This window comes from Podarcis erhardii (assembly GCF_964252035.2).
Source record: "Podarcis erhardii genome assembly, chromosome: 13".
Taxonomy (NCBI): Eukaryota; Metazoa; Chordata; class Lepidosauria; order Squamata; family Lacertidae; genus Podarcis; species Podarcis erhardii.
Window position 1 is genome coordinate 16,951,203 of NC_138502.1, and position 24,399 is coordinate 16,975,601.

General features: G+C 44.5%; 1 protein-coding gene and 1 long non-coding RNA gene across 3 annotated transcripts in view; one reads left to right on the top strand and one right to left on the bottom strand.

Annotated features, from left to right (window-relative positions):
• Positions 1-8,089: 8,089 nt before the first annotated feature.
• CACNG6 (calcium voltage-gated channel auxiliary subunit gamma 6) overlaps positions 8,090-24,399 on the bottom strand; it is a 31,343-nt gene continuing 15,033 nt past the window's right edge. Inside the window, exons 2-4 of the mRNA XM_081837493.1 lie at positions 11,582-11,656; positions 9,714-9,851; positions 8,090-8,431 (exon numbers count right to left, since the gene is read on the bottom strand). Of these exons, the coding sequence (XP_081693619.1) occupies positions 8,193-8,431; positions 9,714-9,851; positions 11,582-11,656 (452 nt within the window). The 3' untranslated portion in view covers positions 8,090-8,192. The remainder of the gene's footprint in view (positions 8,432-9,713; positions 9,852-11,581; positions 11,657-24,399) is intronic.
• Positions 10,315-24,399, top strand: part of LOC309327910 — a 74,489-nt gene continuing 60,404 nt past the window's right edge. For both annotated transcript variants that reach the window (XR_014150672.1, XR_014150673.1), the window contains exons 1-2: positions 10,315-11,217; positions 18,376-18,581. This is a non-coding gene — a long non-coding RNA (uncharacterized lncRNA). The remainder of the gene's footprint in view (positions 11,218-18,375; positions 18,582-24,399) is intronic.

The window sequence follows — 24,399 nt, forward strand, 5'->3', positions numbered from 1 at the left end:
AATCAGTAAACTTCAGATTCAGCCAGGTTCTAGCTATAACCCATGTTTCCACCCAAATGTTGTAGAAACTACAGCTTCCATCAGCACTAGCCAGCATGGCTGGCGTTCTGGAATTATGGGAGTTGTGGTCCAAAAACATGGGTGTGGGCACCACATTGGCTTACTCCTGTGCAAGATTTTGCCCGGACTCTTCCCTGCTGAACTTCCAGATTCTATATGGACTAAGGCTACCAGATGTCCCCATTTCCTGGGGACAGTCCCTGGATTTACAAATCAGTCCCCTGACAAAATCCATCTATTTAATAGGAAGTTGAAAAGTGTCCCCGGAGTCATTGAAAAAAATCTGGTAACCTTAATATGGACACCATCCAGATTTTTACAGATTCAGAGAGCTGGAGATGTATGAGTGGATATGTGTGGTGCATGGCTGTGAATGGGGACATGATGGCCTGTATTTAAACCAGCTAATACACTGTCCATTGAGTGGCTGCAGCTTTAATCCCATAAAGTCACGCACCCTGTTGGACACTGGGTCTTATTTCCAAAAGCATCGGTTTTAGCAGTTTTTCTGTCTGTGCCCCTTGCATACAGCTGTTGCTTGCAAGAGATACACGGTTGTCTGGCATGGTCTGGGTGTTTGATGGTTGCCTCCCAATTTATATTCCAGCTTGCGAAGCCTAATGAAATTGCAAAGCAGTTTTATTAAGCCTACAGTATTACTTGGAGTAGATCCTGATTACCGTAGGTGCCATTCCCATTATGTAGATATGGGCGACATTAGTGGGGTGCTTCAGTGGTGTGGACAATGGCCTGAGGCTTAAAGTTAATTCATACATCATTGTGTGTGTGTGTGCTTTGTCTGTCTGCTTCATATGTAAACAGCTTGGTCTCTCTCCAGTCAGGCTGATACGTCTCTGATGTATATGTGGGTTTCCCTCCCCGCCTCCCGCTTCATGTTTCTCTATCATCTGGCTGGTGGCTGTGTTTGTGTGCTGTGTATCTCCAGGTGTTGTGGGTGTGTGTGAGAGAGGTGCTTATGTGTGTGTGATGTCACTATCTGCAGTGGTTGTGCATTCACATTCCAGTCCCCAAGTCTGAGATCGACACAGAGACAGCTGGGCATCCCTCTGCCCTCTTTTTCTCTGCAAAAGAAATGAAGAAGCGAGAGGGTAGCAGGCTGCACGGGAGAGGCCTAGAGAGGAGCCATTTCACATTTTCATTGGAGGCCAGGTGGGGTGGTGGGAATATTAATGAGACCTGCTCTTGGATGCATTCTAATTGAAAAACGGGTGTATTTTAATGACATTTCTTTCCTTCCCCCTGCATGTCACAATATAGCAATATTATCACCAGAAGAATATGAGCTGGCTAAAGAGAGTTGGGTGCCTGGGAAGGAATTACAGTGATGTCTAATAATATATGGCTGAAATAAATTAAAAAATTGTCCAGTAGCACCTTAGAGCAGTGTTTCCCAACCTTGGGCCTCCAGCTGTTTTTGAACTACAATTCCCATCATCCCTGACCACTGGTCTTGCTTGCTAGGGATGATGGGAGTTGTAGTCCAAAAACAGCTGGAGGCCCAAGGTTGGGAAACACTGCCTTAGAGTCCAACTACTGTAAGTTTGTTCTGGGTATAAGCTTTTGTGTGCATGCACACACATGAAAGCTTATACCCAGAACAAACTTAGTTGGTCTCTAAGGTGCTACTGGACAATTTTTTAAATTTCTTTCGACTGCATCAGACCAACATGGCTACTTACCTGAATCTAAAATATGCCTACCAGCCCATAGGGGAGGGCAGCAGTTAGGAAAACACCTAGGTTTCTCTGGGGATGAATGTGAAAGATGGTTGGGGAATATAACAGATTATGGAGGCAGCTGAAATCAAGGGCTTCTTGGTTCTTTAGAAGGGTTGCCAACTTCTTAGCTAGCATTTCCTCCTGCACCTTTAACCGACTGGACGGCAGAATATTAGCAGATGACGATACTTGGTCTCATCCCCAAACAGGCTTCACTTGCTGATTTAATCAGATCAAGTTCCTCTTGAAGTAAAAAAAAAAAAAAGTGCTCAAGACCCCCCCCCATTGAGTTGGCAATTTTATTCCTTAAGTGCACATACAACAGATTATGGTTGGAGCCAGGACTCCAGGGTTTGATGAGAGGAACATGCATAAGGAAGAGCTGCAAGCTTAAAAACAAACAAAACCCTGGCGGGGCTTCCGTAGACGTTGATAGATAAAGAAATTCGACAGGTGCAGCACTTGGCAGGGCTGTGAGAAAGCTGCTCCTCCGGAATGGATGCCCCACCAGAGTTTCCCTCGGGAGGGACTGGAGGTTAACAAAAAGGGCGTGCTCCTGGAGGTTGCTAGGAAGCAGGGCTACCGGGTTGTATTTTCCTGACCTGCCTCTCCCTTGCTGCGCAAAACACTGCTGAGAACCAAAAAAAGCTCCCTCGCCCTGTTTACATCTCAGGGTGTAACTGGAGAGCCTGAGGGCAGGAGGACCAGAATAACCGAGGGGAGAGACGTGTTCCTTGCTGGAGAGCATCCCCTTCTCCCTCTCTCTCTCTGCCCCCACCCCCAGTGGGGACGCCCTGTCCCCAGGCTGAGATGCTGACAAGGAGGAATGGAAGATGGGCCGCTGGCTCCCTGCGTAGCAAGGGCTGGGCAGAAGAAGCCATGCACATTTTCCAGCAATTGCTGCCCCCCACTCCGCCGCCTCACCTTCCCTCACAATGCCCCCCAAAAGCCCTCCTGGCCTTGCCACAGCGGATGCCAGGCCTGGGCGAAAAATGAAGATGGCTTTTTGTATTTGGGAGGTGGGAGGTGGGAGGGGTAGGGCAGGGGAGTATCTCCGTCTTAAATTGGTTTTTGGCATTTCTCTTGTTCCAAACTGATTTTAATATTTTATTTTTTTAATTACTGTAACCTGCCCTGGAAGATTATTGTGAAAGGTGGATAATAAACTGAAACAATAATAATTCTGTGTAATGTAAACATCATGCTGCGGTGACCAGAAGATACATTTGCTCTGATTCTTAAGAATTTGATTTTTTTTTTAAAAAACGGCTGTTTCTTCTGCTTTCACATTTGTGCTGTTCAAAAGGCATTACCAAAAGGTCCAAAAGCACATTGGAAACTCATTTTAACCAATGGGAACACTTTGACATTAATTTATTTGCCCCTGGGTCATGTTGGCCCTTCAAGGAACCTGTGTGTATGGCATAATAATTCTAGGGAAACTTTTTATAGGGCGCACACTCTTAAAAGGGCCTGCTTTTTTAAAAAAAAAAAGTTTGTGCAGGGTAGTCAGTGCAGCCTGTCTCTTTAAGAGACTGGCCTTGCCTCTATGAGAAACTCTTCTCACCCTTTTTGGGTTTGGTTACCTCCATAGCTCATTAGGAACCCAATGTAACCTTAACCTTGTCTGTGGAGCAGTTGAGTTGCTGTTCTGCTGCTCATGAATAAATGCAAGTAATGAAATGGAGATCTCCTGCTGCTTTCCTGGTATTAGGGCTGACTTGTGGCATGGTTCCCCAGTGAGTACCCTTACCAAACCCACAGGATGCTACGTTGTGTTAGAAGTGGATTACGGGTTGAATAGAGCCACCTGTTTTAATACAGTGTGTGCCTGGAAATAGGCCAAGCCCCTCAAAGCCATCTGGAGATGATCCTCTGTGGATGCCACAAGTTACTCTTTACACCCTCCTGAAGTGGTTCTGGGCAATACAAACTGGTCTACCCAGCAGGGCTGGTTCACATGTGCGCACAGATCAGCAAGTAATAATGTTGGATATATATCTGAGTGTGTGTGTGCTTCTTGCCCCCCCCCATGCGTAAGTACAGTTAATTCTGATCAGGAATTAGCGCCTAGAGCATTCTAAATTCAATACAGTTGTGAGATTGGCATAATCCCCATTACTGCTTGTTCACAATTAATCAGGGTGGGGGATGATCTGAGACTGTCAGACACAGACATCTTCAGAACACCAAAACTCTCCACATACCTAGCACCCAGACCTTCATCATTGCACCCGAGTGCCCTTTGAACCCTTTAGCACTGAATTGGAACAAACGGCAATCGGGTTTTCTGTGGATTGCTGTTTGTTCCAATTTAGCACTAAAGAGCGGGTTTTCTGGGAGGAAGTGGCTCGGATCCATGCCTAGAAAACACGGCACAAGCAGGAAACTGCTCACACCTATGCTTTCTAGGCATGGGACAAGTATGGATGAGGCCAAACTTAGCAATGTCTCTCATGATTATGGTTTGCCTTTTTGTGTTAAAGCTTTAAAGAGCAATTACCATTAATGGGCCCTAGGTATAAATTGACTGGGCAAGTGATGTATCTCATCTCGTATCTTTAGGCTGCTAAGAAAATAAGGATGGAAGCAAGTCTCAGGCAGAAGGCAAAAATAAGGGGGAGAAACTGATAAGTAGTGAGGGGAGACTTAGAGATCTCAGGGAAGTTGGAGTTGTGAGGATTCTTTTATATTTTATCTACTACATTTATTTGTATTCTACCTTTCCTCCAAGTTCAAGGCAGTGTACATGGTTCACCCTCATTTTATCCTTACAGCAACCCCATGAGGGAGGTTAGACTGAGAGATAGTGACTGGTCCCAAGTTTACTAAGTGAGTTTCATGGCTTTGAACCCAGGTTTTCCTGAGCCCAGCCCAATGCTCCAACCACTACACCCTAGCAGTCTGTGTGTTTGCACCTCAACCATAATCTCAGTAATCTTCCACAAGTTTGTGGATGCTTGAACACCATGGATAAGATGGTTTCCTTTCATGCCATCTATCCTTTAAAATACGGTATATTTGAGGGCTAGAAACCATGTTTGTTTGTTTGTTTGTTTGTTTGTTTGTTTGAAAAGGAACCCAAGAATCTTAACAGCTACAAATTCTCCACGATGTAGATTCAGGTGATACTGGATTTTTACCACCTGCCATGGGACCCAGTCCCTGTCGCTCCCTCTCTCCTTTATTCCTTAACCTCTTTCCACTTTAGAGAGTATAACACTCCCATCTTCTCTCAAAGCTTGCTTTTTTGCCCTTAGATCTGCGTTCCGCTTGTCACCTGGTTCGCTGATGCTACAACTTGACAGTCGTCTCTTCCCATCAACCCAAGCCAACACATGAATTTTCAGCACACAGAGTACACCAAGGAAAACGAGTTCTCTCTCCAACTCCCACCCCAATCTTTCTTGGAGAAATTCACTTAGATGCAAAGCCGAACAGACAGCCTGGCAACGATGCCTCAGTGGCTCGTTCGTGGTAAGGCTTGGACAGTGTATCCTGAAATTATAAGAACACGGAGAGCCTTTTCAGATCACAGGAGAGGGAAAGTTCTTTTTCTTTCTTTTTAAAGCACATTTGCCCCAGCTGAGCATTATTAGCACAATATCCAGTTCGCAAACAGTCTGCGTGTGTGGGGAATCGATAGCCTTGCTCAGAGTGGGTCGGTTATGCTGCAAGGTAACTGCAATCTGTTCATTGGTCAGTGTTGATTTTAAACACAGGAAGTAAACACTTATGCTGGAGAATGGAAGCATGCAGCCTAGAGCCAGGGCTGCCATCAAGGGTTGGCATCGTCTGGCAGCTGCCAAGGCCCATGCCTCCACAGAGGGCCCTGCAGTGCTGCTGTTCCCCCTTTCCATGGCCACCCGTTTACTCACACTATCCCTGTGGCCTAGTGGGATCATGCAACCGAGCAATAAATATGAGAAGGGGCAGTCACTGCCATTGCCTGTTGACTCATCCGCCCTTTCCTTCTGGGCGGTGGTGGGGATTGGGGCCAGAGGTAAAGGGAGACTGAATGAGTGATGTCAGCAAGGTGGAAGGAGTCCAGCTGAGAGCATCTCACACCAATATGTAATACCCATCCTATCTAGAGAACCTGTGGCGCTTTAGATTCTGTTGAAGTCCCACTATCTCCGATGGGAGTCCATCAACTTCTGGAAGGTCGCATCCCTAGCCTAGAGCTAAACTTTTAAAAGAATTTGTAAAAGGCAGTTGCTTTGGTAAGAATATTTTGGTAGGTGTACCCTTCCTCCTTTTATTTTTTTAAAAAATGGGCTCATGAGTGTACCCCCAGCTGTATGGAAAGCTGAGCCTCATAACAAACTTTAATCAACAGGTCAATCGGCTGAAACTTTTAACAGCCAGTTTTAACCAGGCAGGACGGTTTTTAACAGGTGCCGAGAGTTGGAAGCACACAGTTGTACTGGTGACTGGTGTTCACTGGGAGGGCTTGGGTAGGAGGCAGGGAGACCAACAGCAGGTGGAGCCAGAGCCAAGCCAGGCAGAGCCCCCCCCCCCCCGGTTGTAAGGCAGAAGGCAGGCAGGCATTTGCGGAGGGTATACGGAGGCAGGTGAGGCAGCGCCCCACCCTCCCTGAGGGCCAGCCTCCGTTGCACAGCTGTTGTTGTTTAAGGCACTTGCTTCTGGTGTGTTGCCATAATAAGATTGTGGTACAGAACTTCTTGAACTCTCAGCTTCAAGGGAGACTGCCAACAGCTCAACAGCTCTCTGCATGGTCTTTGCCAGGGCTGAAAGAAAACTTTGCCCAGAATCAAACAGTGGTGCATTTACAAAGTCAAATCTGGAATTTCAAGTTGTGAGAAGTATGTATTATTAATTATTATTAGTACTTTCTATATTAATGCTACTCCCCTTATTTATAGGTTTTGCCAAATTCTCCATAACATTTATATCAACGACCTAAGATTTAAGGGAGTCTTGTTGAGCACAAATGCCCTGAATTCAGGATATGATCCAGTTGCTCTTTGTGTTCTCCTAGTACCTCTTCTCCACACAGTGCTCTTAAGGTGGGCATTTCTACTCCCACAAGCAGAGAACTGCACCTGAGGAAGAGCTGCCAGCTGGACTGGCATTTAATATTTTCCATGCTTTCTTTAATACATCACCTATAACAACAGGAAGAACTGGGAAATGTTAACTATTTTTTTAAAGGTGAGAGTAGGATAATTTTACTTTTTTGGAGGAAAAATTCATGTTTTGAGAAGGTTGCCTCTAAATTCATTTTGGGGGCTTCCAGATTGTCACTATATTCTGGTGGGATTTAATTGCGTACCGGCAAATTCAGGGTGCACAATTATAGTTGATTGGGAGAACTTGTGCAACAAACCCGCTTTCCCAAAGGATCTGCTTTTTTTTGCAGTAAGGAAAGTGACGGGGAAATGCACAGAAAAGTGCGGCATGGCACTTGCTTTGATGCCACTTTGCCTAAACTTCCCACAGACAAATGAGAATTAACGCTCATTAAATAGCCAATACTGCCTCATCTCCTTGCAAACAAATAGGGATGGGTGCCCAATAAGCAGTTTGTCTGGAAGTCCCCTCACTTTTGAAAGCACTGAGCTTCGTGGCTGCTGGCAGGGCCCATGACAGAAATTAATTATGGACCCAGAATTTTTAACCCAGAATGACTGGTTAAAAATTGCCCTGTATTTCAGGGTACCTGTCCATAAATTCCTTGGGATTTCTAGGCTGATCCTGTGTGTGGTTTTTTGCCACCGTGTAAGAGTCACAGGGCCAGTTGGGGACAAGGTGCTTTTAATTTTTGTACTTGGAGGTTGTACGAAGAAGAAAAAGGAAGAAACTCAGTTTTACAGGGGAAGGATTGGGATTTTTGCTCAGCGTGGCACATCACTCAAGGGGGGAACTGAGACGAGAATCTAACGCTTGACCGCATGGCATAGATTTAAAGGAGTCCAAGACACGGCCCCTCCATTGAGCTATAAATAGCCATTTATAAAAACCGGGTTTAAAATACAGCCCTTTATCCTCCCTCCCCTCGTAATTTCTCAGTTCATTAGCACAGCTGTCCCCTCATTCACAAGCAGAGCCCTTTCCTCATAGCTGCCCCCCCCCCCCCCGCCAATCTAAAACAAAACAAGCACTAGAGGTTCTATTTACAAGTCACAAAACAGGGAAGGAGGAAAACTGAGTCCAGAGGATGGAGAAAGAGGGCAGGCATGTAGGAGGGAGAAGGTCGGTTCTTTCTGCCCCCTAGGGGTGGGTGGAGGTATATGTATGTTTGTTTGTGTGTGAGAGAGAGAGAGATAGTGTGTGTGTGTGTGTGTGTGTGTGTGTGTGTGTGTGATTGTGTGTGTGTGTGTTGGCAGAATGAGAGAAAGAGAGACTTTGGGATTCTCTCCCGTACGGTTTTTAGGAAGCGTTGCTGCTGCTGCTGCGGCTTTTCATGCAGTATTCCCAGGGCTTTTTGGGCAAGCCAGGGATGGACAAAAGGATAAAACAGCCTCCGCCAAAGATCAGGATAGCCCCAGCCGCCACTGCACAAGCCACGGACCAGGAATACTCGTACTCCAGTGGGATGGTCTCATCAGAGGTGATAAGCCACCGAACCGAGTGCCGGAAAACCTCCAGACATACGAGCACCATAATGCCTAGAGAGGGAGAGAGAATAAGTGAGAAGGCAGTCCTGGGAGTTTCGATGAACTCCCTGCCCCATCCCTGGTGTCCTCCCCAAATTCTAGTTCTGAACAAAGACTGCAAACAAAGGACTACGGGAAGCTTCCCGGATAGACATTTGGCTTAGAGTTAACTGGACCACATGAAGGTACATTGTGTTGTGTTTTCTTTTAACTGTCACCAGTCGCTCACTTAACTCTGGGTGCTTGGCCCATCTAGTCCAGCATCCTGTTCTCACAGTGGCCAAGCAAGTGCCTGGAGGAAACCCGCAAGCAGGCCTGAGTACAGGAGCATTTTCCTTGCAACCTGCCATGGCTTCTAGCAACTAGTATTCAGATGCATCACTGCCTTCAACCATTGTGGCAGAGCATAGCCATCCTGCTTAGTAAGCTTAAAAAAAGGTAAAGGGACCCCTGACCATTAGGTCCAGTCGTGACCGACTCTGGGGTTGCGGCACTCATCTCGCTTTATTGGCCAAGGGAGCCGGCGTACAGCTTCTGGGTCATGTGGCCAGCATGACTAAGCCGCTTCTGGCGGACCAGAGCAGGGCACGGAAATGCCATTTACCTTCCCACTGGAACGGTACCTATTTATCTACTTGCACTTTGACGTGCTTTCGAACTGCTAGGTTGGCAGGAGCAGGGACCGAGCAACGGGAGCTCACCCTGTAGTGGGGATTCGAACCGCCAACCTTCTGATCGGCAAGTCCCAGGCTCTGTGGTTTAACCCACAGAGCCACCCGCTTAGTAAGCTTAGGTTTCCACAATTAAAGTAGTCTTGAAGTTCTTTTGCAACAAACCTGCTTCTGTCCACTCCCCCTTTACTCATGAAGGAAAACGATGGGAAAGTAAAGCATAGGTTAACCATTGCTTGATGCAGCATTGTATAACCTCCGCCCGAACAAAAAAGAATGATCCAAACCAGACAGCATTGTGTAACCTCCCTGCTGAAAAAATACCGAGTCTTTATTGTTGCATTCGATGCCCAGTGCCAAGCAAACAAAATAGGAAGCACATAAAAAATGCAACAGAGTGAAAGAGAATAAAATAGATTAAAAAATGTCACAGAGTAAAATGAGATGGGCATCAACGACTTAAAAAAGGTTGTGTAACCTCTCTGCTAATTTTGTGCAAGCAAATTAGGACAAATGCCCAATAAAGAGGTTGCCTGGAAATGACATTTGTTTTTCAGGAACGCAGCAGCTGGGGCAGCAGGCCTGAACAAGGGAAGGAGGTTTTGCAGGGTGGGCTGCCTTACCTGAGATGATAAAGAAGCAAGATGCTGGTTTCAAGAGAAATTCAACCCCTTTGCTCAGAGCCACCGTGATGCAGAGGGACCCCATGGCCATTAGGGTGATGCTGACGAGGGACACAATGGCCGCCGTGATGTTCAGTTCTACACAGCGGTGCCAACCAAGCCAGCAGGGCGGTGGAGGGAGATAAAGCAGACATTTGTAGACGCAGAGAGTGATGGATTCACAATTACCCACTTGACCTGCTTCCTCTGTGTGTGTGGCACAGAAGGGAATGCTCAGCCTCTGTGGCATTACAGGGACACACAGCCACACAATCATGTGCTATGTGATAAACTGCCACGGCTGAGGTGTGGTGTTGAGTGAGGCCCGATAAGAATGGAAGTGTAGGAGATGGGACAGGGCAGCTGGAGAGCGGCTTGGTAAACCAGCCTGAAGGGACCTGGGGCTGCAGACGGAGAGGAATGCCAGAGAGAGATTCAGCTAACTGCAGGTTATTTTATGTTTTCGAAGGGAGAGCCGCCCGCCACTGCTTGTCTGTCCCAGCATGCCTCTGTGTAATCTGAGATCCTCTGAAAAAGGCACGGGCCTTAACCTAAATAGCCTGCAGCACGCCACCCCATGCCTGCTAAACTAGGGCAGGAGTGATGGATTGACTAATCAACCAAAAATATGGGCAGATCTTTTTAATTTTCTAAAAGTTATTTTGCCTTCGAGGACTTGTATAAAACTGCAGGGGCTGGGCAAAATCCCTCCTGGCTTTCTCCCACTCTTCTAACTGTGGTGATGTTTGCTATGACACATGCTCCAAAAACAAAAGGAAGCGCGCCTGTTGCTTCAGAGCTCTTGCTTTTAATAAAAACAAAAATGTATGCGTTTCCAAATGGTTGCTCAGTAGATTCATTCAAGAAAACACGTGGGTCACTGACCGCAATTTCCTTAATCAGGTGGCAGTCCCAGCACTAACCCCCGTTTTCTCCTCAAGTTTCAGTCTGTAGAATGGCCTGCCTGAGGGAGGAGCTCTGTGAAACTCAAAAGCCTGCACAATGCACTGTGTGTGATGGCAGAGACTCTTGCTCTTCAAGAGTGGGCCTTCCCTGTACATGTATTGCGTAGGGTGTGTGTGGTAGAAAAGACTAAAGAGGTGTGGAGGGTCATGTCTTTGTGTGAGCCGAAGCATTCTTTTGCCCTGTCCCTTTTATTATTTACTTATCCTACCCCTCACACCCAAAGTCTGTAAAACAGATGAGCATAAAATGGCGGGCAATTCAGTTACCGTATCTTTCCGTTTATAAGACGCCCCCATGTATAAGATGCCCCTTATTTTGGGGGACTCAGATTTAAGAAAATGGGGGGGGGGAGATGGCCCAGAGTATAAGATGCCCCCTAATTTTTGACATTATTTTTTAGGGGGGAAACCTAGTCTTATACACAGAAAAATACGGTAATTCCAAATCTGTCTCTCCTGTTGCTTTTCCAGCACCTGCTTGGAGGAAAGTACCCTGGAGGGTGAGGAGATACAAATGCCTATGTGTAGCAGAGCCCGCCCCCCCCAAGACCCTTTGCCTCTTTAAATATTGTGTGTTAACTGCTCAGATAAAGCTGTTGTTATTCTCATCTAGGATTCCTTTAAGAGTATTGGCTGCCCCAGCATTGAAGAATCCTGTTTAGAAGCGACATAAAGGGCTATGTCATATATCGTTTTAATTGTGTTTTATTGATAGTTTATTTAAGTTTGTAAACCACTCTGAGCTCTTGGGCAGAATGGTGGGATAATAACGTAATAAACACGGGTGTTTTTAATTTGTTCCTGCTGGGATTTTGCACAACGGGCCAACAAGGCTCCCTGTTTTCGATGGGCTGATGGACTCACCTTTTTTAGTAGTCCTCTGGAAGATGTGAGCATTCTCCCCAGTAGTGAAGAATTTGAAATAAGAACAGTTGGCTTCTGAAAGGAAGGCAGAAAAAAAGGCATTGAAAGGAAGGCAGGAAGGGCATTGAAAAAATAAGAGCAGAAGGCGAAGGAGGGAAAATAAATGGAAGCTATTGTAAATTCTCACCACACACTTTGTGCCAGATATATATGGTGTAGAATTTTTTTAAAATGTGCTTTGCTGGTGGTATAGTTTTCCGGTTTTGTGCAAATCTGATGCATCAAAAGAAATAGAAAAGGAGTGAATGCACCAAGAAAGCAGTGGTTATGGGAAAGGGAGTAGCAGAAAGTGTCAATTGATCCACCCAACCCAAAACACAGAAACAAATAGTATTTGACCCTGAGTGGAGCACTTTGGAGCCCAGTTTTACCCAATTTGTCAATTATCCCTGTATCAGATACACCCTAATTTACAAGGGGGAAGCATAAAAACTGGTGTTACATAAATTACAGTAAATGGAATTGCAAAAAGCTGCAAGTGCATAGTAAAATCTAGTGTGGTCCAGTCTGCAGCGACATAGGTAGTGGAGAACACAAGAATGCAAATTCACTGCTCTAAGATGCCGCTAGCTAGGATGCTTAAGTTAAAACGCAAATATATATGCCTGCTTTCTCTCTATCCTGCTTAACACAAGAGCAAAATGCACTGTGGTTCCATTCTCCTAGAGCAGAGTTCCCCAACCTGTGGGTTGTTGCAAAGCCTTGGCAAGTGGGTCATAGGCTTTATAAGTAAACCCCAAATAATTACTGCTTCTAATCCTTAACTGGTACGATGAGTACCTCTTTCAACTTTTTGTTTCATTGGCATATTATAACACTGTGTTGACACTTGTAACCGAGCATCAGAAAGGCTCGAGTCTTACATCTTGACACCTGGGAGCTGCTCTCTGCCGGCTGGTGGCAGATCTGGTGACAGTTCACCATAAGATGCTCGTAGAGGGAGTTGTTTTGAGTGACTATTACAGCTCACCTCAGCTGTGCAGGCTCTTCGGCCCCTGTCAACAAATTCTGCATTGACAGGGGAGTTACATAAATTTTTTGCTTGGATGCCTCAAGGAATTGTTATAAAATAGGCAAACCTGCAGTGAAACTTGCTCGAAACCAGGGGCTGCTGAAGACGTAAGGAGTAAAATCCATGTGACAATAAATTGATAGGCCAGCATACCACGTAAATTATTATTATTATTATATACATACATGTGGAGCTCATCACTAAAATATAATATGTGAGCGGAAAATAGCTCAGTTTGTTTAACCACAAATGTTGTGACAGTCCCTTTTTCCTACAGTATAGACTAGTTGGCATCTGCCTGTCTCGGGATACAGTGGAAGAGTGTGCCTTTGGGGGTGGAGTCGAACTGTTGGGAGGTTATTATAGACTATACAGGCTAATATATGCAGTGCATCTGCTAATTTTGCAACATACAACATTGGCTCTGGGATAGCTCCGTTGGTAGAGCATGATGAGCATCTTGATCTCAGGCTCGTGATTTCGAGCCCCACATTAGGCAGAAAATTCCTGCATTGCAGGGGGTTGGACTAGATGTCCCTCATGGTCCCTTCCAACTCTACAGTTCTGTGATTCTATAACCTTGCTGCAAACAAGTCAGAATGAATGCTCAAGATAGAACAGGCATAATAAGATTTGTGCAAGAAAAACAGGATGAACAGGTCATCTGGAGAAGCCTTTCAAAGCAAAAAGCAGAGAGCACATCATGATTTCTTAAAATGCTGCACAGTTCTGTGATAACTTAGAAACGGATAGATGCCTAGATTTTCCAAATTCCCACCATATTTGCTGGTGGATATAGATTTTAAGCGTCATATAGGGATATTGTTGAGAAACTTGGGAGTTAAGGTAATTAGCCAACGTTATGTACACACACTTTGCTCAGGAAGGAGACAATTTCTAGAACATGGCAACCGAAGCAGAGGTTTTGGGGGCAAAGAAAGATTCCTTGCCTCTCAGGCCTCAGGGATTGTCCTTTCCGAGATTTTACATTGCTTGGTGGAGTGGATTTAATTGTGTCCCCAGAGAGAGAAGAGCTAGCAATTACTGTAGCCTTTGCAGCTGGACAAATTCCAGGTAGCCCCAGGGTATGGGGAGCAAGTGCACCATGTGGTTGAGTGAGAGAGAATGTGCATGCATGCATGTGTGAGACATTTACAGGAATTATAATTGTGCTCACAAAAATGCTCAATGTTAAGTCTACTGGCTCCCTGGTTCTCCCCAATAACAGCTGCCTCTAGGTTTTTGACCAGTAGGGTTATATTCAAAGGAAGGCAGGGAAAGAGAGGAAGGTTATGGTCCGGCACAACATCACATGTAATTGCGAGATGTATACGCAATACATTAATAGTGTGACAGGGCCCTGATATGTTTAACAAGTGTGTAGAGGAGGATGTGGCCCATAGTGTTCTGACAACGGCCACTACTGGTACAAGTGCCTCCCCTAGTTGCCTTGCGCCTGGCAGTGGCAGGCGGCCATTTTATATTCTCAGAGCAATCTCAATGCAGTGTTGCTTTGGGGCACTCTGAGAAATTAAAATGACTGCCTGCCACTGCCACCACCAGCTAAGCACACCACTGGGGTTCTATCAATGTAGAAGGAGCCCCAAAAGAGGGCAATTTGCCAAGGGCTCCCTCAAATGTGGTGCTGGTCCTGGACAACATAGACTATGAAAAAATGAAAGAACGGCATCTCTGAGCATATGCTTGGTCCAGGAAAAATTATTTGGAATGTACAAAAACAATGCTGAATTAGAGAATACAGCATACTCTCAGATCTCTCCTCAACTCCGCCCCCAGGCTAACTAGACTAAATTGAATTTGGTTCAGAATTGCACTCTGGCCCAAAATTCATTTTCCGATGTCAGTTCTAATTATTAAATGGTGAGTTATCTCACCCTGAAAAGCAGTGATGTCTTATCTAACTGTCCTCTAGAACTGGGGAGAGTTCAAGGCACACACCGTATTATATGAAAATTATATAAGGGCAAAGGAAGAATGGAGATTAGTGATGGCAATCAATCTGAATTGGTTGCTGAGTTTCAAGCACTACACTTGTCCTTGGGAAAATAAATTTCCCAGCAGCTATTTGCATAGCAGAACACCAGGCAGCAGAGGAAGAAGGGGAAACCCACCTTCCTTCGCTTTCTGCCTTCGCTGGAGCCACCATTAAAAAGGTAAAGGGCCAGTCGTGTCCGACTCTAGGGTTGTGCGCCCATCTCACTTAAGAGGCCGGGGGCCAGCGCTGTCCGGAGACACTTCCGGGTCACGTGGCCAGCGTGACAAAGCTGCTCTGGTGAGCCAGCACCAGTGCAGCACACGGAAACGCTGTTTACCTTCCTGCTATAAAGTGGTACCTATTTATCTACTTGCACTTAAGGGTGCTTTCGAACTGCTAGGTGGGCAGGAGCTGGGACCGAAAGACGGGAGCTCACCCCGCCGCAGGGATTCGAACCGCCGACCATGCGATCGGCAAGTCCTAGGCACTGAGGTTTTACCCACAGCGCCACCCGCGTCCCCCTAGGAGCCACCATTACCACCAAATAAATAGATTGGAGAAAAGGGTACATTTGTATACCACCCTCTGGAAATGACCATCAAAGTAGGATCGGATCCACTGCAAAGCAGCGCCACACACTCATAACTCAGACAGCTGCTCCAGAAGGATACCATGGTTGATGGTGTCAAAAGCTGCTGAGAGGCAGAGGAGAATTAACAGGGACGCATTTCCCCGTCTCTCTCCCAACAGAAATTTGCACCCTGACATCGAACAGCCTTGGAAAGAGTTTACAATTTGATTTGTTGATTATGTTAAGTTGTGGGTGAACATATCAGACGATGCAGCGATTCTTCAAACAGCTCTTGTTTATTCACAGGCCAGAACAGAACTGAACTGAACTGAAGGGTTCAGCCAGTCTGCTTATATAGAGCTCCACTACAACGCAACAGTAACCACTTTCTGTAACTATTCAATCACTGAACGTGACTTTCAATCCCTTATTTGCATATTGCATTGCATTGATGTATCATAGTATTTTAATATTCTTTTGGAAGCCGCCCAGAGTGGCTGGGGAGGCCCAGCCAGATGGGCGGGGTATAAATAATTTATTTATTTATTTATTTATTTATTTATTTATTTATTTATTTATTTATATGCGGACCTGAGTGAAGACTATCTACAGTATCCCCCTGCTGGCCCAGGGTGAGAACTTCAGTACATAACAGATTATATAAACTGGCTCACACAGTTTGAGCATATGGATGGCGGCGTGAGGGGGGGGGGATATTAGCCCCACTTCCTTTCCTCAGACACCAATTTTGTTTGTAAAGCTTTGTCAGTGAGCCGAGAGCAATGCTGAGGTAGACTGCTGAAATATAGTGCTTTGCCCAAGACAACTCCATTGATGACTTTAAAAAACAAAACCTATTACACGCCAGCAAACTTGCATATGATTGCCATGTGTACACTTTCCAGACATGTCTTCCAGTGGTTAGTTACTCAGAGTTGGGCCTAGCTCAGCAAAACGCAGGGATGGCTCTGGTTACAGGGAGATAAGCCAGGAGTATTAGCCAAGTAATTGGCTCCAATCCCTGTTTTCCGGGCTGCGCTCCAAGCTGTGGCCCACCAGCCCAAGCCGATGATTGAGTTACAGCACAGTCACTCAACCCTGTCAGGCTAAGAAAGAAACCAATCGCTCCTGGACCCAACCGTGGGAGACAGCTGGATATAGGGGCACTGGCTCTCAGCCTTCCCATTATGTCACACCAATCCCCAGTTCCTTCCCACAGCAACCAAAAACAGTTGCTGCAACTCCCTTGATTTCACTTTCTTCTCCTGGACAATCTGGGAGTCCTGGCTTTCAGCCAGATGTAAGCCATCAAGCTACACCCTATTCCAGTGAGGCCTGGTTGTCCATTTTGCTAATCCATGATTGATTTGCTTGATGTATTTTTAATCCCATCCTTCCTTGAATGAACTCAGGGCCAAGAGCCAGGTGTGCAAATGTGTCTGTGTGTCCCTTTCATCCTCACAACAAACCCAGGAAGCAGGTTGGGGCTCAGGGTCCATCCACACTTAAATTTCCTCCACGTTTTTTTACACCATGGCCCACACTTTAAAGCTCTGGGAGCAACCACACTTTGTTTCGCTCCAGAGTTTTCCCTGCAAAAACTTCCTATTTACTGAAAAATGGCAATCCGCAGAAAACGCAAATTTGCTTTAAAGAGACTGTTTTCAGCGTCACTGAATAAGCTTTGTGGCTAAGGACTGGGCTTGAACCCAGGTCTCTCTAGATCCGTGGTTGCCATATTTAACCTCCTCCCATGAGCCACTTGAAAATTGCTGAGGGCCCGGGGCGGGGGGGGGGGGGAAGAACCACTTAATTATTATTTTTTCTGTCAATTGCAGTTCCATATAATTCAAATTGTAATACAATATAAGAAATGAAAGAAGCAATAAATATACAACTGAAAATCAATATGAATATTTAATGTGATGGATGTGCCGTCTCCCATATTCAGCCACAAACCCACAGACACACCACAGACCACCTGAATGAGTTTTCTCTTGGAAAACTGGTGGTTCATGACTACAGTTTGGGAACCACTGCTTTGAATGTAAATCTAACACTCAAAATCATTACACCTCACAGGTGTAGCAGTTGCGACACACAATGGTGCCTTCTTACTCGCTGACTCCTTGTTCATATACTCCTTATGATCCTTTTTTAACCTTGTAACTCCTCCTGTTTGCTTTATGGGGACAGAAGAGTTCTACCAATTTTGAAAATTAAAAAGGAAACAAGAAAGCAGCCTTAGTGCAGGGCATTTTTCTGAGGTCAGAATCAATCGTCTGGAGTTGCCACAGAAGCCTCATGCTGATTTCTTACCCTCAGTCACCCATCCCCCTTTATGGTAATAATTATAATTAATAAACACTCTCATTAAAATATGTTGGACTTTAGTTTTATTAATAGCATGCATATACTACTGAACAGAAAAAAGATATCTTTAAAGATGCCCCAGATTCTTCCACCTGAGGCAGGTCGCACACCGCCTTGCCCAATCAATACAACCTAAGGCAGCTTCCCGTGCCTGTTCATGGTCTAAGGGGGACTGTGGAGTAAAGCAGGCTTGGCAGGTGGCTCGGTCTGGGTACCCACCATTTAAATTTCCCACAATGCCCCAGAGTGGTGCTTGGTGGTAGTGGGGTTGTGAGGAATGAAAATGGCAGCTGCAAACCTGTTGCTGCCTGTCACCTCGTGCTGCTTCAGGAACCTGGAGCCTGGTGGGGACAAATGCAGCCCCCCCAAGCTTCTCTGTCTGGTCCTTGGGAGTCTCCTCACACTCCACCACACCCCTAGGCATGGCTTTGCACCCTCGCTGAATGTTTTAGCCTATCTTATTCAGCCCTTTTCAGGCATTCATTTGTTTAGGATAAATGCCCATGGATAGCAGGCACGTGGCCACAGGCTTCCAACCTATGCATATTTGTAAGAATGTACAGATATTTTAATGATTATGTTTTGGTCAGCATAAGAGCCTGCCACCCCCCCATGGGTATTTATTCTATGCAAATGAACAACTCTCTTTATTTGGAAGTCTTATTGACAGCCTGTCCTTAGGACTTTGAAGGTTTTTGTTTGTGCCCCGTATTATTTGTTCATGTGCTTAGATGCTAAGTTCCAGTATTCAAAACATGTGAACTGTACCTTTTTGTTTGCAGCTGAAGAAGATATCAATGATCCTTCACGATTACATCTCAAACACAATGAAGTGAAATCTCATACAGGTGATGGTGAAGGCCAGAGTCAAAATAATGTGGAGCAGTTTTTACTGGAGAGATTTGACTTCTAACTGGAATTTGAACCTGCTTCGCTTGGACATTGTTGCTTTGAAGCCTATTTATACTTCAGTTTTTCCACTGACTTTGTAAGTTTAATTTTGCTTCAAGTGCATGTTTTCTTATGGATCTTTAATAGCATATTAAATGTGTGTTTAATGACCCTACTTTGAGTACAATACTCAGGTTTGGGGTTGCATCGCCTATTCTTGTGGGGACTTTGTTGGGTCACATATAAATAGACGTTGCTGAATTTCTCAGCTCTCAGTTATTCTATGATCAATGTTTTTTGTTACATTTCTATTCCACATTCACCGAACACAACACAGTACAGCATACATGTGGTTCCCAGGCAGTCTCTCATCCAAGCACAGACTAGACCCAGACCTGCTTAGCTTCAGCAAGGTGACGGCATCATGTGCCTCCAGACCATACCATTCTGGAAAGACTTTTACACATTAAGTGTGCAGCAAACAAGTGATAGCTATGCATGTGTGAATTGGTCCTGGAATGCAGTTTCGAATAGGCAGAAGTAAAAATAAAAGCTGGTGTCACCCCTCTCCGCTTGTCAGTAGATTAGGATTGATTCAAAAATATATTATGTCTTTAAGATTAATCCTGCCCGTAGCTGTCAACATTTCCCCTTTTTAAAGGGAAATTCCCTTATTCCAAATGGGATTCATTGCAAGAAAAGGGAAAAGTTGACAGCTATGATCCTGCCTATGACAGTAATGGGTTCTGTTTTATTCTACATGTGCTCAGCCCTTTATTTTTATTGTGCCAGCCTGATGTGTATTTTTGCTGCTGTATCTGAAGAAGTGTGCATGCACACGAAAGCTCATACCTAGAACTAACTTAGTTGGTCTTTAAGGTGCTACTGGAAGGAATTTTTTTATTTTGTTTTGCTGCTGCTGTTAGCCCAATTAAAAACAAAACAAAAAACAAAACAAAGATTCATGATGTTGTAGTTTAGAGTGTCAGACTAGAATGGGGGAAACTGAGGTTCACCCCCAACCTCACCCGCTAGAACCTCACTGGTGACCTTGGGCCAGTAGTTGTCTTAGCCTAACCTACCTAACAATATTGTGATGATAAAATTTATATGTGAAAGACAACTGTGTATGCAGCCTTGAGCTTATTGGAGGAAAGGCAGAATATAAAAATGATAATTAAATGAAGTTCTATTTCCCTGAGTTTTTAAAATAACCTTTTATGTTTGTATTGCTGCTTTTAATTGATGCCCTGCTGCTGCTATGTTTATTATATATCCGATTTTGGCCCTTGCCGCTAATTTACTCACCTTATGTTGATTAGCTTTGCCACCAGCTGCTTCCCAAATAAGTACTTGTTAGATAATTAATGCTGAAGCATGCTTCAAAAATCCTCAGACTTTTGAGAGGTTTTTGTTATTCTAAGCCTCATTCTTCTTCAGATATCGCTCAACTTGAAAAAGAGAATGGGAGGGTGATTGCAGAGCCACAGCTGTCAAAGGTCATTCATATAGCTGGATATCAGACAAATCTAATGCTTCAGAAATCCAGTAAAGCGTTGCAGCTCTAGGACTGGAGTTCACCAGACACCAAATGTGAATTTCATTTATGGAGTGACAGAACCTAGGTCATCTCACCTTTGTTTAAATCATCTCTCAGAAACTTCTATCAATGACAAGGAGCCCCAGTGATTCTGCAATAAAGTCTTCTCTTTGGAAATAATAGCTCTCTGCCTCTTCTGCTCTGTCTCTCCGCTTTGACAGTAGGCTTTCTTACACGTTTCCTATCTGAACTTTCTCCAGACTTCAAAAAAACATTTCATATTTTGTAGTTTCTCCTCTTCCTATATCCTTTCAACTCTACCACCTCACCCTTCATCTTTAGCAAGCTCTGTTTTCAATGGCTGCTGTAGGCCATAACCATGGCCTTCATTAGAACCTACACAATGGGGAAAGGAGTTGGTTCTTTAGCTCATTTTGTATTCTGCTGCTGGCATTACACCTTAGGATAAGAAAATACATAACATGAAAGCAGAGTATGAGGCGTGTGCTTCAGTCGTATGTCTTTCTAACATGCTTTGGGTTTCTCATATGAGAAGTGACTATAGATCAGTTACAGAGCATCCCACATTTTATCCCTGGCAGTGTTGGGTGAGAAAGGATATTGGGAAGCAGATGAGGAAAAATCTCTTGCTTCAGACCCCAAAGAGCTACTGCCAGTCAGACTAGATCCTAGTGCTGCTGCTCAGTTAGATGGACCATTGGTTAATCTAGTAGCATTACTGGTTTATATGGGAGGATGTTCATACATTCACTATGCTAAGAAGAATAGTCTTGGACTATAGGAACCTGTGGTCCTCCAGATGCTGTTGGACCCCCTCCCATCAGCCCCGGCCAGCATAGCCAATGGTCTGAGATGATGGGTGTTGTAGTGCAGCAACAGCTGGAAAAGTTACCCATCCCTGTACTACAGGAACAGCTTGTGAATCTTGTCTATGGGGATTTGGTCCAAGCTCCTCCTGGCTTGAGACACTAGGGATACACATCACTCACACATTTTCCTTCGTGCTTTCACGCCGCGCATGAAGAAACTTGCAGCTCGAAGGAAAGACGAAGTCACGGCACCAACAACAATCATCCTTATTGCCCTGTTCCATAGCAAAGAATTGCCTGTCTGCTGGTCCCTACAGATTAACCAATGCAGCCCTGGTGATTCCAGTGTGCCAAAGAGAGAAAGCTGATGTAGAAAGACTGCTGGCAAACCAAATGGTGTTAGATTACTCAAGCAACTGGGTCAAGTCACAGGAGGAGGCCAATAGCTAACGCATTCAGTCTGGAAGCAGTACTCATGTTTAGGGATGGTGGAGAAATTCATCTCGCTCACATTTTTCCTTTGAATCTCTCTAATTCACCCTTTCTGCATTCATAGGAAAACCAAAACACAGCTATCCTTTGAAATTTGCAAAATGCAAAAAAAGTGTAAAGGAAAGTGTACCCAAAAATTAATTATATTAGGAAAGGTTTCTTTAAAATGTGTATATTAGGCAAAATACATACAAGAATGCTAGCATGATAAATATACACAATACTGTGCACAAATTTCCATGCAAAAAAACCCACACCTGATGTGGAAATGGAGCTAACTAAACTGAAATTGAGATATCCATCAATTCCTATATAAATTTAATCTTGGGGTCACTACTTCCTCCCAAACAATGACCAGGTTCCTTGCAATAGCTTAATAGAAGAGGTGCTTCCAGGTGGGTTGTAAAGCAGGTTGCTGAGGTATTACAAATGGGTAGTTGGTAACCAGTGGGGTTTTGTTTTGTTTTTTAATTTATCAGATTTCCCCCAGAAAGGGAAGATCCAGATTAAATTGAAGTTTGGTGGGGTGGGGAATATAGGCTGGCATTTTGGTGCACATGACATTGTGTGGATTCTGCAATAATAATAATAAAAATAAAATAAAATACATTCATGAGGAGCACTGATCCCACAGCAAACACCCATTTGGGTGTACCCATAAATATACAAACAGAAACAAAGAAAAGGTTAATGGAAAGAAAACAGTTGGCTCAAAAATCATTAGAAAAAAATCAGCAAAATAAAAACAGAGCAGACAGAAATATAAATGTGCTATTCAGACAGCTATTCACTCGAGCTGCATTGGTTTTCAGTGCAGTTTTTTGAGCTCCAGAACATTTGAAGTAAGAAATGGTTAAAGTTTCCCCTGAGGAGGCACAGTGTGCATTTCTCTCACCACGAATCCATATACAGTAATATGGTGTTTCTTTTTAGATAGTCTTGAGTTCCAGCATCTAGAAATGTATCTCTCCTAAGTTTAATTTCTAGAAACAGAGATATCACAGTGTCGAAGTCTTTCTATCTGTCTAATTAACTGTCTGTCCTTTCCCTCTCTCTCCTGAGCATAATAAAGGCTCAAGATTTTTTGTTTCCGGGGTGGGCAGGAGCTCTCTCCCACAAACTGGGAACAGAGTACAGCCTGCACCAGGTGGTGCCTTTGATTTATGTCCTCCTAGGCAGTTGTCTAGCCTGTCTATATCATTGTGCTAAGCTTGTGCAGACAACTGGATGCAGAACCAAAGTGTATGAGAAAAGCTGTGATTAAAGCCAAGAGGGACATCCAAATCAAGCCCTTCCATCTTCTGTCTCTTTTAGACAGGCGTCTAGTTTCCGTTTGATGGAGAGAGTCCGTTTCCCTGCCATGGGTGCCTGGCTAAGTCATTACCCTCCTGCTGTGAAAAACCGGTGCCTCGTTTCTAAACTGGGAATGTGTCCAGATATAACTGGCACTCTTTCATTTCCAAGGTTTTCTTTAAACCAGGGGCGCCCAAACTTTTTTCAAAGAGGGCCAGATTTGAAGTGAACATGTGTGAGGGCTGACCAACGTTGATGAGCTTTTTTTTTACAATTTTACCTCAGGACATATACTGCCACAGGGACCGGATTAGATGGACCGGTGGGCTGGATTAGGCCCCCAAAACGGGCTTTGGACATGCCTGCTTTAAACCTTCCCAGCGCCCCCCCCTTTTCAGCCCCCCCCCTTTTTTTTTGGTACAATCTGATCAGTCTCTGGAGCTCTGTATTGAGACTGTATCACTGGACTATTTTTTGAGCTGCATGGTGATGGCTCATTTTCATATTGGAAGGACAGGATTATAATCTGTGTGTCATTTTCAGGGAAAGCTCCAACATTGGGCATCTTTGCATTCATACACTGTAGTCCTCTTCAGGCATTTGCCTAAACAGGCAAGGGTCGAAACTGTACAGAGGGGTATGCAAGGCTCACGGCCAATAACCCTGTGTGCATGTGCTCCTTTCAGCAGGTATCTATGTGTGTTCAGTTGAAAGAGTTTAGAAGTCTCTGCCAAATTAGGAAACCTGACTTATAAATAAATGGTTGGTGGTTGGTGGTTTGGGGCCCAATTCAGTTCAGATCAATGCATATCTGATGTGATTCAAACCCCAAATCTGAATTCAGAAATATGAACCTTCAGATCTCCCATTAACTTGTATTGGGAAACAAACACAGCCATATTTTTTTGTTTGTTTGCATGAAAGTTGGTGACATGGTAGCATAATAATAATAATAATAATAATAATTATTATTATTATTATTATTATTATTATTATTATTATTTATTACTTATACCCCACCCATCTGGCTGGGCCTCCCCAGTGGCTTCCAACAGAATATTAAAAACACAATCAAACATTAAAAATTTCCCTGAACAGGGCTGCCTTCAGATGTCTTCTAAAAGTCAGATAGTTGTTTATTTCCTTGGCATCTGGTGGGAGGGCGTTCCACAGAGGGGATTAACCATACCAAATTTCAGACAGGTAAATCCAGGTTTTTTGTGCTAGCCATGTTAAAGATGATTCCCCCTGCCAAATTAAAATACTGTAAGTACTTTAAAGGTAAAATGGCCATAACCTTCTTGTTGTTTCATGTAAGTGCATGCAACTTGGAGACATGCTAGGCCTTCCAGGGGTGATTAGCTGAACCAAATAGCAGGTCCTGGATCCAGGGGTTTTTGTGTGTGTGTGTGTGTGCTAGCCACCTTTAAATTATGTCTTTTTCAAAAAAATAACATATACAGTATTTTTAAAGACTATGCAGTCAGCATAGTGCTCAGTCCTGCCACTTCTCAAGCTCCTATGTTCAGGCAGCTAAGGACAGCAGACACATCTCCTCAGAGATCTTGATGTCCAACAGTGGACTGGATTTCCTCTCCTTTCCAACCACAGTTGATGCCCCTACAATGCTGCTGCTGCCAGTGCCTACTTCCTCCTCAAATAATCTCTTGGCAATTGGAGTAGGCTTGTTCCCACTACCAGCAGACTCAGGACAAGGAAGAATCTGCATGGGCTGCTGCTGCTGCCCACCACTGCAGACT